General features: G+C 43.5%; 1 protein-coding gene and 1 non-coding gene across 5 annotated transcripts in view; one reads left to right on the plus strand and one right to left on the minus strand.

The window, feature by feature from the left end:
- Positions 1-2: 2 nt before the first annotated feature.
- SMG6 (SMG6 nonsense mediated mRNA decay factor) overlaps positions 3-13,254 on the plus strand; it is a 196,455-nt gene continuing 183,203 nt past the window's right edge. The window contains exons 1-6 of one of the 4 annotated variants that reach the window (XM_065908908.1): positions 3-205; positions 2,350-4,084; positions 4,637-4,829; positions 5,627-5,737; positions 8,329-8,435; positions 8,660-8,738. In XM_065908908.1, the coding sequence (XP_065764980.1) occupies positions 118-205; positions 2,350-4,084; positions 4,637-4,829; positions 5,627-5,737; positions 8,329-8,435; positions 8,660-8,738 (2,313 nt within the window). In that variant the 5' untranslated portion in view covers positions 3-117. Of the gene's footprint in view, positions 206-369; positions 465-528; positions 1,091-1,627; positions 1,760-2,349; positions 4,085-4,636; positions 4,830-5,626; positions 5,738-8,328; positions 8,436-8,659; positions 8,739-13,254 lie in introns of those variants that run through there. The other 3 variants (XM_065908909.1, XM_065908910.1, XM_065908907.1) reach the window with 3 other exon arrangements.
- Positions 11,089-11,162, minus strand: TRNAW-CCA (transfer RNA tryptophan (anticodon CCA)). The gene has a single exon. It is a non-coding gene; the product is annotated as a tRNA-Trp (tRNA).

The raw sequence follows: 13,254 nt of genomic DNA on the forward strand, positions 1-13,254 counted from the left end.
GCGGGGAAAAGGGTGGGAGGAGGGTGAGAGCGCGCGCGCGCCGCCCGGCCGTCGTGGTTTCCTGGCTGCGCGCGCGGCGCTGGCGGAATAGCTGCAGCTGTAGCAGCAGCCGCGAAGATGGCGGAGGGGTTGGAGCGTGTCCGGATCTCCGCGTCGGAGCTGCGAGGGATCCTGTCCACTCTGGCTCCACAGGCCGGGAGCAGAGGTGAGTCGCGCCGCCCAGCTGCTGGGCCGGGCCTGCCCGCCCCGCCTCCCTCCCCTCCTTTGCCTCCTCCCCGCTCTGTCCGCGGCGCTCCGGAGCCCCCGCCCCTTCCCCCAACAGTGGGGGCGGGGGCCGAGGGCGGGGCGGGCCCTCCCCTGTCTACCAGTCCGAGAGCCGGTGCGGGGTCGGGCTCCGCAGGCTCAGGCCCCTCCGGGAGGGCCCAGCCCGGGTTCCTGTCTCCGCCCCCTTTCTCACGGCGAAGGTGACTGTTCCCCACTGCCTCGGCCCTCTCACACCAGCCCGTGGGTTTCCAGCTATCGGGGGAAGCGACAAGTAGTTGGGCGCCGGGGTCTGGCGAGGAGGCCCCCCGGAGTGTGTGGTTCCCCAAGGAGTCAGCCGCAGGCCTGCCCCGTCTTATTCCCCCTTGGAGAGTAGGGACTGGAGACCTGGAGAAGAAAAGGTTCAACAGCTTGGTATTTCCTTGCTGAACTTTTTCCCGCAAGGCAGGCTTCTGAAGGCTGCGCCACCGGGGGGATCCAGGACCTCAGAAAGCTGATTGTACTCTGGTTTGGCCTTGGCATGTGTGGGAGCAGCTTTTTGTTTTTTTAAATCTGAGAGAATGTCCAACTTGCAAATTAAAGCTTCCAGTCACATCGGGAAAACACCGGGGAAGATTCTAGTGTCTCACCTCTTCTTGGTTAGTCAGGGGAGTTCGTTTAGGAATGGTAGTTCTGTTTCTGCAGGCTTATGGCCGAAGTTTGTGAAATTGGTTTTCTTTGGCTATCTGAATTGGATTATTCGGGTTGTTTTCTCTCTCCTCGCTGGAAAGTGGTAGTGGTTCTTCTCCGCCCCCCACCCCGTCCCCACAACTTAGAAAGGCTAATGAGGGTGAGTTATTCTGGAGTTAAACTGCTTTACCTTTATTCAAAGTGAATGAAACAGTCTTTTAACGTTTGGAAAATACTGAAGCGGTATCTTAAACTTCAGGGTTTTGGGTTATTTTTTTTCAAGTTTGTTAACACCCATGGGTGTAAATACTGGAGCATGTGACCCCTGTTAGGAGCTTGTTTGCACTGGTGTTAACAGAACAATACTAGAATTTTCTATAGCATTCCATTTTGAGTACTCTATAATCTCACTAAATCCTGTTTTTTCCCCCGCTGGACAGTTGAGTGGCTATTTACAGTTGACTCTCCCCTTAACAGCTAAAGGTAACCGATCAGAAAATTGATACTTGCTTATCTGTCATTCTGCAAGTTCCTGGAGCCTGGAGAGTGGTTTCTTAAGTCCAGTTTTCTTCTTCTTGTGTGCCCCAGTCCTTGGTGTTTTGAGAGCATGTCACAATACTTCCATCATCCTCCAGGGAAAGCTCCTTTATGGAACTTTTTCCTTCTCATATTCCATCATCATAGTAGCAGTTAGTCTCAGTATTCTAATGATGATAGTCTGAGTAGTGTTTCCTTGAAATGACTCTACTGGCTGCTGTTAGAGAGTTAGTGAGCATGAGTGGAGATGAAGAATGTGAAAGGAACTGCTTCCTGTTTGCTTCAACCGGAGGTATGCAATTGGGTAGTTGAAAGCCTTAAGAAGAGGATTGTCCTGGCCAAGTTCAGTGACTGAAGTTGCAAACTTTTTCTCCAGAGATGTCCAGAACTGTGGATTGTTATATGCATACCCCTCATTTTCTCCCTCTTTCCCCATTAATATGTTAAAAGGACTCAGCCACCCCATAAAAAATGTTAGAGGTAGAAGAGACAACAGTGGAGCTGAGAGCTCTATAGCAGAAAAAAAGTCCAATGTAGAACTGGTCAGAGATCTTTCATTATGACAGTGATGAGGTAGTTTAGGGTCTTGTGGATCTGAGTATGATTTGGGTAAAAATCAAGAGAATATGATTTTTTTCCCCCTTGTTTCCCTAATTCAAGTGTAGGTAGGTCCGGTATAGTTAAGTTTTTAGTTTTGTCAGTTGCTGAACAAATATCTTAAACCTAGTAGAATTTCCATTTCTGCAGAAAGTTGCTTCCTTGGCCATCGATATGAACACTTGGATGTGTAATTCTTGCTTTACTTTTAATGACAGTTTTTTTCCTCTCCCTCCCCTTTATTCTTCCACCTTTTCCTCCCCAACACTCTCTCCAACATGGCAGAAAATATGAAGGAGCCCAGGCAGCGAAAAGATAACAGGCGCCCAGATCTGGAAATCTATAAGCCTGGTCTTTCCCGACTAAGAAACAGACCTAAAATCAAGGAACCCTCTGGGAGTGACGAGTTGAAGAATGAAGTTGTTAATGACAGAGATTCTTTTGCTGTTGGAAATTGTACCCAGCTCATTAAAGATGTCTGCAAAGACAACCCACAGCAAAATGGTCCTGTAGACTCAGAAAATATTCGGGCACAGGAGTCCTTTCCTCGGACTGTTGGACAAGAGGATCGAAGCCTAAGAATTATTAAGAGGGCAAAGAAACCGGACATGCAGATCTATCAACCTGGAAGGCGTTTGCAGACTGTTACCAAAGAAGCCACCAGCCGGGTGGAAGAGGAAGAAATCCTCAACCAGGTAGAGCAACTGAGGGTAGAGGAAGATGAGTGTAGGGGAAATGTGAAAGAGGAGGTGGTGAACAAGCCGGACAGAGAGGAGGCTGAAAAGAGCGCAAGTGGTGACAGAGTAAGGGCTGCAAAGGGAGAAAAAGGAAAGAGGGTAGAAAAGGGGGAGGGGGTGAAGAAGGTGAACGAAGACTCGGCGCAGGGCAAGCCAGGTTCTGCCAAGCGCTACTCCCGCTCAGACAAACGCAGGAACCGCTATCGCACTTGCAGCACCAGCTCGGCTGGTAGCAACAACAGTGTCGAGGGGGCTGGCCTGACTGACAGTGGAAGTCGCCGCCGCCGCCAGGATCGGACCAAGGAGAGGCCCCGACTGAAGAAGCAGGTGTCTATGTCCTCAACCGACTCCTTGGATGAGGACAGAATTGATGAGCCTGATGGACCACGGAGGAGCTCAGAGAGGAAGAAGCATTCAGAAAGAAGCTGGTCTGGCCGAGGGGAGGGAGAGCAGAAAAGCAATGGTAAAGAAAATCGAGGCACTCTTCGAGTCACTTTTGATGCAGAAACCATGAACAAAGATTCCTCAGTGGTGAGGTCGGCCAGGGAAGAGGTGGATAGGTTAAAGCCAGACAAAGGCTTGAGCGGTGGGGGCAAAGGCTCTGAGAAGCCGGAGTCCAAAAACCTGAGACAGGAACTTCGGGGTCGCGGCAGGGGCATTCTCATTCTCCCTGCCCACACTACCCTGTCAGTCAGTTCAGCTGGTTCTCCAGAGTCGGCACCTTTGGGACCTCGGCTTTTATTTGGAACTGGTAGCAAGGGATCTCGGAGTTGGGGCCGGGGAGGCACCACTCGACGATTGTGGGACCCAAACAATCCTGAACAGAAACCCGCTCTAAAGAGTCAGACGCCGCAGCTGCATTTCTTGGACACTGATGATGAAGTCAGCCCTACCTCCTGGGGTGACTCACGCCAGGCCCAAGCCTCATACTATAAGTTTCAGAACTCTGACAACCCCTATTATTACCCCCGGGCACCAGGCCCCGCCTCCCAGTATCCTTACACAGGCTATAGCCCTCTGCAGTACCCGGTGGGCCCTACAAACGGTGTGTACCCAGCGCCTTACTACCCGGGCTACCCAGCTCCGTCAGGACAGTATGTGTGTAGCCCTCTGCCTGCCAGCACCATGAGTCCTGAGGAGGTGGAACAGCACATGAGGAACATGCAGCAGCAGGAACTGCACCGGCTCCTCCGGGTGGCTGACAACCAAGAACTACAACTCAGCAACCTGCTCTCCAGGGACCGCATCAGTCCTGAGGGCCTGGAGAAGATGGCTCAGCTCAGGTATGGAGTGTGGGGGAGTGTCCCATCCTGGCTAAAGGGGAGTAGGAATAAGCTGGAAGTGTACAGGGCCCCAAGGCTGAGGAAGGTAGAAGCCTTTCAGGTAAATTCCCGGGTGTTACCTCCCTTTCACATTAATTTTTGTAAGGGAAGGGAAGTTAGAAAAAGAGCGGAGCAGAAAAAATTTGTTTCTAGTCCTAGAAATGATTGTGCTTCCCACTTTTTAAGAAGAAAAAAATCTTTTAAGAGAGCATGGACTCTGGATGTGGAAAAGGAAAGACTTTCTAAAGTGCCAAGAAATAAACAGCATGTACCCTGTTACTTTGGCTATTAAATTCAGGTAGAGGTATATGGGGAAGAACTACTTTCCTAGACCTAACTTGTCTTTAGAATGACATTCTGCTATGCAGAATGGAAGCTAGAGTGAGAGCTATACCTGGTGGCATTTTGGATTTCCTGCCAAGGAAGGTGTGTGATTTGCAGGAACCTCAGGTCTTGGGTCTAGCCTTTCCTGTGGTGTATTTGGAGCTAGAAGTTGCATGTATTTTATTCCAGAGCTGAACTGCTGCAGTTATATGAGCGCTGTATTCTGTTAGATATTGAGTTCTCTGATAATCAGAATGTGGATCAGATCCTGTGGAAGAATGCTTTCTATCAGGTGATTGAGAAGTTCAGGCAGCTTCTCAAGGATCCGAATGTTGAGAACCCAGAACAGATTCGGAACAGACTTTTGGAGCTCTTGGATGAGGTAAACCATCATCTTTATGTCCTTAGGATAAAGGCTTCAGCATCCTTTAGTTGGGATGAGTTTTTACCACCCACAATACTGTGTTTTATAATAGAACATTGACAACAAACTTTATATGCTCTTTTCTTGAGTTTAGGCATACCCTGCTTCTGTTGCTTCCTTGACACTCTAGCTTAACTGACAGGTGGAATTTGTTTTGAGCTTGGAAGCTTTCTGAATGTCTTACCTGGAGTGTGTGTTCGTGTGTGTGTGTGTGTGTGTGTGTGTGTGTGTTCGTGTGTGTGTGTGTGTGTGTGTGTGTGTTCGTGTGTGTGTGTGTGTGTGTGTGTGTGTGTGTGTGTAACTCTTAGCATGTGGGATCTTAGTTCCCTGACAGGTGGAATTTGTTTTGAGCTTGGAAGCTTTCTGAATGTCTTACCTGGAGTGTGTGTTCGTGTGTGTGTGTGTGTGTGTGTGTGTGTGTGTGTGTGTGTGTGTGTGTGTAACTCTTAGCATGTGGGATCTTAGTTCCCTGACCAGGGATCAAACCCATGCCCCCTACAGTGGAAGCTCAGCCTTAACCACTGGACTGCCAGGCAAATCCCTGTGTATGTTTTCATATCTTTAAAACCATGGAAAGGCTTATGCTATCAATTTGTCTTGGGTTTAGTTGGTGGCCACTAAGTACTGCACATACCTCCCTTAACATCTGCTGGCTGAACAATAGCAGAACTGTGATAGGGTTTCTTGCCCCAGTTTCTGGGTAGAATGAATCAGTACAGGCTGATTTGACTGATTCTTATTTTTTCTCTTTATAGGGTAGTGACTTCTTTGATAGCTTGCTTCAGAAGCTGCAGGTCACTTACAAGTTCAAATTGGAGGACTACATGGACGGTCTTGCCATTCGCAGCAAGCCATTACGAAAGACAGTAAGCCAGCTTCTTTATGTTAAATTTACTCATTCACTTAGTAAGCATTTATTTAGTGTTAGTTATGTGCTGGGCACTGTGCTGGCTGTTGAGGATGCAAGAATGAAAGATATAGTCCTGTGGGGGAACAGACGAGTTAAAGCAACAGTTACAATGTAATGTCATAAATACTGTAGTAATGGTATGTATAGAGTGTAGAGGGCATTGGGTCTGCTATAGACTGATGGGGGGGGGTCAAAGAAGTTTTCTTAGCGACTGTCAGGTTGGGTTTTGAAACATGGCTAGGAGTGGAAGGGGCAGTTTAGATACAGGGCACAGTGAGAGGATCACACCTCGTTGGGAAAGTAGAAGAAATCAGCATGCTGATGTCCGTAATGTGCATTGGGCTGTTGGAGGAGGAAAAGTTAACGAAGTAGGAAGGGATGGATCATAAACTCTTACGTGTCACGCTGAAAAGTTTGGATTTTCTTCCTGAAAGAAATGAGGAGCTATAGATTGATTTTCAGCAAATGGATGGCATAGATATGTTCTTGGGACTCAGCAATTAGATGAGTTTGGGCAAGACTGGAGGTAGGAGAGCTGGGTGTGGGCGTGAATGAGGTAGAGGAAGTGGAGGTGAAGAGGAGACAGATTGGAAAACTGTAGGGAGCAGCGTTGAATTGCTGGCTGGTTCAGTGTGACTGTCAAGATTGGAGGTGTGAGGAGGAGTCCAGATCCTCCCCGCATTTTGTGCCCTAGAAGAGAGGCTGGGAAGGAAGAGGTTAGTTCTGTTTTAATCAGCTTGAGTAGAGGACCTGAAAATGAACAAATGAATGTTCTGGTCTGTCTGGAGCTCAGGAGAAAGAGCTGGAGGGGTGATAGAAATTCAGAAGTCGTCAATATGTAGATGATAGTTGAAGCAGAAGTTGGGAAACTGGGAGAGCCAGCCCAAGAGCAGGGAGCCAGATTTTAGGGTAGTGGTGGGTAAAATGGACAAGTGTTATAAAAACTCTCACATGTTTTGATTGCTGAAAAGTGTTGGTTGGGTTGGATGGCCTTACCACGAGTTATATTACTTGGAGAGGATGGAAACCAGATTGTAGTGAATGAGAAGTAGGGTAGCAGATATAATGAGAGGGTAACCCAGGCTGTTTTTGTAAGAAGGCTGTGAAGGCAAGGAGGGAAGGGAAGTTAGTAGTTAAAAGACAGTGCCAGGAGAAGTTTGTTTTTAACCTTGGAGAGACTTTAGCGTAATTATATGTTGAGAGGAAAGGGCCAAGGGAGAATAAGAGGTCAACTCATTAGAGAAACGAGTGTGATTTATAGAACAGAGGCTTCCTCTTGCCTTTCTGCTTCTTTTGATCAGTTGCCATGCAGAAGCTCTATTACTAATCAACAAGTACTTGTTGAGTCCCTCCTACGCACCAGGTGCCATTCCAGGCACACGTAATTCTGCCTGGAACAAGAACGCTGTGGTCCCAACTCTCAGAGTTTAGTTTCATTAGGGGTGAGTACAGGTGTTCGATTAGTAACTGCAGGTGTAGTGACTTCTGCAAAAGGTGTTGGGGGGGTGTGGTGTAGGTGTAAAGGGGCCTAGCGGATCATAGAGGCCTGAAGAAGTCATGGTTAAGCTAAGGCTGAAGACCCAAGACGTTAGCCAGGTGAAGTGTTAGTCGCTCAGTCTTGTCTGACTCTTTGTGACCCCATGGAGTGTAGCCCACCAGTCTCCTCTGTCCATGGAATTCTCCAGGCAAGAATACTCGAGTAGATAGCCATTCCCTTCTCCAAGGGATCTTCCCAACCCAGGGATCAAACCCCATGTCTCCTGCATTGGTGAGCTGATTCTTTACTGCTGAGCCACCAGGGAAGTTCTAACAATATGTAGTAACAGCATATACATGTTATGAAGTGATGTTCCTTAAGAACGTTTTTTGGTTGAGCGCATGTCTTAGGGTAGTTAAAGTTTTACTCATCTTCTCATTGAGGGACAGATGCCAAGCCCATCAGTGAGAAAACATACATGTAGTATTACCCAATCCTGGATGTTATGGGTGTTTGGTAAAGGGTAACTTACTATTTTAGGGAATTATTATTGTCCTGCAAAGAAGATGGAGTGCAGTAACACAATACAGTGGTTTTAATAGTTTGAGGAGAGAAAGATGATGGAAGGATGGAAAGGAAAGAACAAACAACTGTTTTATTACTCTATTTGTATATCACTCTGCGTGGCTTGTGCAATCATAGTTCCCCAACCAGGCATCATACCCAGGCCCACAGCAGTGAACGTGCCAAGTTTTAATCACTGGACTGCCAGGGAAATCCCTGTATATCGCTTTATAATTCATAAAGTATTCTTACACATTTTCCCTCCAGTTTCCCTGTGAGATAGGTATTTTTATATTCCGATGGAGAAGTTGAGTTCCAGCGACTTAGTTGAGGTTCCCCAGCTACTACAAAGACAGGCAGAATGTTTTTTCCATTTGACTGGACTTTGTTGATGATTGCTGGTCCCTTGTTAATGCTGCTCTGTGATTCTGACCCTCACTCTGCCCTTTGGGGTTGAAGTTAGAGTTTCTTGGGTAGATGCTGCTAACTGGTCGTTTCTCCTGAAGGTAAAATATGCCTTGATCAGTGCCCAGCGATATATGATTTGCCAAGGAGATATTGCCAGGTATCGGGAGCAAGCCAACGACACGGCAAATTATGGGAAGGCACGCAGGTACTGTTGCTTCTTGTTCGTTACTCCTCTTCCCCGTGTGGTTTTAACCTAGGCCCTGTTAAGAGCAGTGGGCCACCTGAGCTGCGTCTTGTATATACGTCCTACAGGTGCTCCCTGCTTTACCACTCGGAGGGTTACAGTTTAAGTAGTAAGGGCTATCAGGTGATAAATGGGGGAAGTGTTAATGCAGAAACATCTTTTTCTAAATTGTTTTTCTGTTCTAGTTGGTACCTGAAGGCCCAGCATATTGCTCCGAAGAATGGGCGCCCTTATAACCAGTTGGCTCTGCTGGCTGTGTATACGGTAAGAAATTTTGGATGGGGAGGTATTTTGCAGGCAATGTGTAAGATATATGGATTTTGATAGCATCAACTCCTGGAACTAGAACTCATCTTAACACCCAACCCAAAGTATACCCGCTTCTGTCTGCCATCCTCAAACTCCTTTTGTTAACTGTTGCTTTCAGAGGTAAGTTGTGAGGGACCTTTCACTTCAGTTGAATCCACTTGCACTACACTTAAGTTCCCAGGGGAATGCTTATGCTGCAGCCAAACGTTACTCTTTTTGACCAAGGTTTCTGCTCTGAACCTTGTCTTGTTTCCCTTCCCTAGGTTGAACTAGGTTACTCATCTCTAGAAGGAAAGGAAGGCTCCCTGTATGTCTCCCCTTTAAAGTCCTCAACTAGCCCTAAGTACATCCTTCCTCCCCAGATCATCCCCTTATTCATCTGAGCTTTTTACCCTAGGAGTCTTTTTAGCAGATGCACAGTAAATGCCAAATCGTACCTCTCTGATTTTGCTGAACTCCTCTAAATGTGGCTCTCACAGTGAGCCTTCAGATCTGACAGAGCCCCTAGTAAGGAAACTGACTTCAAGGGAGAGGGGCCAATTGTAGGTACCAAAGGTTTAAATATAAGGAGCAGTTAACGTGTTCGTTGGCAGGAAGAGTTTTCTTAATGTTGTAAAATTCATTGCCCACATAGTGTTTGAATTGATATTTTTATCCTTTATTCCACAAAAATGAAAAAAAAAATCTTAACACTTTAATTATGGATTGACATTGTTAATAAGGAATGTGGTTTAAGGATACACTTCTTGCGGAATCTATGAATTGCTCTCTCTGCTTTCTACCTCTGTCCTATTCTCTTTTTGATATGTGTTGAGATTTTTATCGCCCCTCTTTGTGGCTTTTTCTCTCCCCTTTAGTATTATTTGTTAACTAGAAAATGTAAAAAAAAATTTTCTCCTCAATGGCTTTAAAAAAAATTCAGATAAAATTCATCTGAGAAAATTAACCATTAATTATGGTCTGTACCTAGGGGTGAGACTGCTGGGTCAAATGGTAATTTTATGTTTCACTTTTTGAGAATCTGCCAAGCTGTTTTTTATAGTGATTGCAGCGTTTTACATTTCTACCAGCAGTGTAGGAGAGTTCCAGTTTCTTCATGTTCTTGCTGACGTTTATTATTTTTCATTACTTTGAATATGACCAATCTAGTGGGTATGAAGTGATATATCGTTGTGGTTCCCTCCTCCCTACCTGGGGACTTTTTTTTCTTCTTCTTTACTATATTTTTAAAATTTTTTGGTCAGTGTTAGGTTTACAGAAAAATTGGACAGAAAGTACAGAGAGTTCCCGTATACTTCTTCAACTCCCAGTTTTCCCTATTATTAACATCTTTCATTAGTATAGTACATTAGTTACAGTTAATGAGTCAGTGCAGGTACATTTGTTAATACTAAAGTCTGCAGCTTACACTTGGGTTCACTTTTATTATTGTACACTCTATGAGTTTGAACAAATGTAGTGACATGTGTCCAGCATTACAGGATCACAGAATGTTTTCACTGCCCTAAAAATAATACCCTGTGCTCCACCACTCACCTCTTTATCCTTCTTCCCTCCCCCAAGCCTCTCTCAGTCACTGATATTTTTTACTGTCTCTCTAGTTTTGACTTTTCCAGAATGTCATATAGTTGGAACCATACTGTATGTAGCCTTTTCATGTTGGCTGCTTTCATTTAGCACTTAGAAGTATTTTTGTGACTTGATAGCTCTTTTTGTTTATTGATGAGTAGTATTCCAGTGTATCAATGTACCATAGTTTATCCATTCTCCTTTGAAGGACATCTTGGTTATTTCCAGGTTTTGACTATCAAATGCTAGAAACATTTTTGTGCACGTTTTCTTGTGGACATAAGTTCTCAAATTATTTGGATAGCTACTTAGGAGTATGATTGCTGGGTTGTGTGGTTAGGGTATATATAGTTTTGGAAGAACCTGTCAAACTGTCTTCCAAAGTGGCTGTACCATTTGGCATTCTCGCCTATTGCTGTGCATCCTTTTAAGCATTTGGTCTTGTCGATGTTCTGAATTTTGCTCTGATAGGTTTGCAGAATCCTATTTGTGTTAGACTTTAACTTGCAATTCCCTAATGACAGATGATGTACAGCATCTTTTCATATACTTATTTGCTTTCTGTGTATTTTTGGTGAGATGTCTGTTTAGATCTTTTGTGCATTCTTAAATTGTATTGTTTTCTTGTTGTTGTTTTTTAAATATTTGACTGTGCTGAGTCGTAGTTGTGGCATGCAGAGTCTTCAGTCTTCCTTGTGACATTCAGGATATTTTAGTTGTGGCCTGTGGGATCTAGTTCCCTGGCCAGGAATCGAACCTAAGCTCCCCTGCATTGGAGGCATGGCGTCTTAGCCACTGGACCACCAGGGAAGTTCCTATTGTTGAGTTTTTAGAGCTCCTATATTTTGGATACCAGTCCTTTATTAGATATGTGTTTTTCAAATATTTTCTCTCAATCTGTAGTTTTTATTTACTTAGTGTTTTTCACAGAAGTTTTTAAAATCAATGAAATCTAAGAACTTTATCAACTTTTTTTTTTTTTTTTATCATCAACTTTTTTTTAATGGATTGTGCTTTCAGTGTTGTATCTGAGAAGGCATTGCTAAACGCATGTTACCTAGACTTTCTTCTCTGTTATCTTCTAGGAGTTGTAGAGTTTTACATTTTACATTAAAGTCTGTAGTTCATTTTGGGTTAATTTTTGTGAAAGGTGTAGTCTGTGTATAGATTCATTGTTTTGCATGTGGTGTCCGGTTTTTAACATCATTTGCTGAAAAGACTATTCTTTCTCCTTTAAACTGCTTTTGCTCCTTTGTCAAAAATCAACTGACTGTATTTGTGAAGGTGTGTTTCTGGGTTCTCTATTCTGTTTCATTGATCTACTTGTTTATTCTCTGGCCGGTACCACACTGTCTTGATTACTATAGCTAGCTTTATAGCAAATCTGGAAGTCACGTAGTGTCAGTATTGTGTAGGCTATCCTGAATGTTTTTTTATTTGCCTTTTCATGTAAACTTTAGAATCAGTTTGTGTGAAGTGGTAGCTCACTTTTGGATTTGCATTTCCCTAATGTTTAATTATATTTAGCATCTTTTCATATGCTTATTAGTCTGTTCAAGTCCTTTACCCAATTTTTTTTAAAATCAAGAAAATAAAAAAAATTCTTTTAACTTAATTACCTTTTAATTGAAGGATAATTGCTTTACAGAGTTTTGTTTACTGTCAAACCTCAACAAAAATTTTTTTAACTGTAATCACACATAAAGCAAAGTTTGCCATCTTTGAAAGCGTAATGTTTTAGTAGTGTTGAGTACATTCACATTGTTGTGCGGTTAATCTTCAGAACTCTTTTCATCTTACAGAACTGAAACTTTCTACCCATTAAACAGCAACTCTCTGTTTTCCCCTCCCTCTGGCCTTTGGTGACCACCCTTCTTTCTGTCTCTGTGAATTTGTGTACTCTAGTTACCGAATATAAATGGAATGAAAAAGTTTGTGTCTTTTTGTGACTGGCTTATTTCACTTAGCATTAAATCCTCAAGGTTCATCCATGTTACAGCTCATGTCAGTTTTCTCCTTAAAGCTGAGTAATATTCAGTTGTGTATATACCATATTTTGTTTTTCATTTCATTTCTCAATGGACATGTGTACCTTTTGACCATTGTGAATATCACCACTATGAATATGAGTGTACAAATACCTCTTCAAGACCCTGCTTTTGATTCTTTTGGGCATATAATCAGAAGTGGAGTTGTTGGATCATGGGGTAATCTGACAATAGCATTTTCAGTTTTCTGAAGAATCACCATACCGACAGCTGTACCATTTTACAGTCCTACAAGGATTCCAGTTTATCTGCGTCCTTGCTAAAGCACACTATTTTCTGTTGTTGTGTATGTGTGTTTTTAAATAGTAACCAACCTAATTGCTTTCAAAGCTGTATGGCATTGTGGTTTTGACTTGCATTTCCCTAATGAGTACTGGTTTTTTTATGTTCTTCTTGGCCATCTGCGTATCTTCTTTGAAGAAAAGTCTATTCAAATCCTTTGCATATTTTTAAACTGAGCTGTCTCTTTTATTGTTGAGATGTAGCAGTTCTTTACGTAGTCTGACCTTAATCAGATATGTGATTTATAAATATTTTCTCCCATTTTATGGGTTGTCTTCTCACTCTCTTGATAATGCCCTTTTAAAAAGTTTTTAATTTTGATAAAGTGTGGTTTATTTATTTTTACTTTTGTTGCTTGTGGTTTGATGTCATAGCTAAGAAACTCATAACCAAATTAAAAGTTAAAGTTTCTTATTTATTTATTTAGACGAAAATACAGAAATCCTTTTTTTTTTTTTTTTTTTAACAGTTTTAATTCTTCTGTTTAGGTCATTGATCCATTTTTGGTTAATATATGGTGTGAAGTAAGGGTCTAATTTATTCTTTTGCATGTGGCTATCTAATTCCCCTAG

The sequence above is a fragment of the Muntiacus reevesi genome, chromosome 18 (genome assembly GCF_963930625.1).
Source record: "Muntiacus reevesi chromosome 18, mMunRee1.1, whole genome shotgun sequence".
Classification (NCBI taxonomy): Eukaryota; Metazoa; Chordata; class Mammalia; order Artiodactyla; family Cervidae; genus Muntiacus; species Muntiacus reevesi.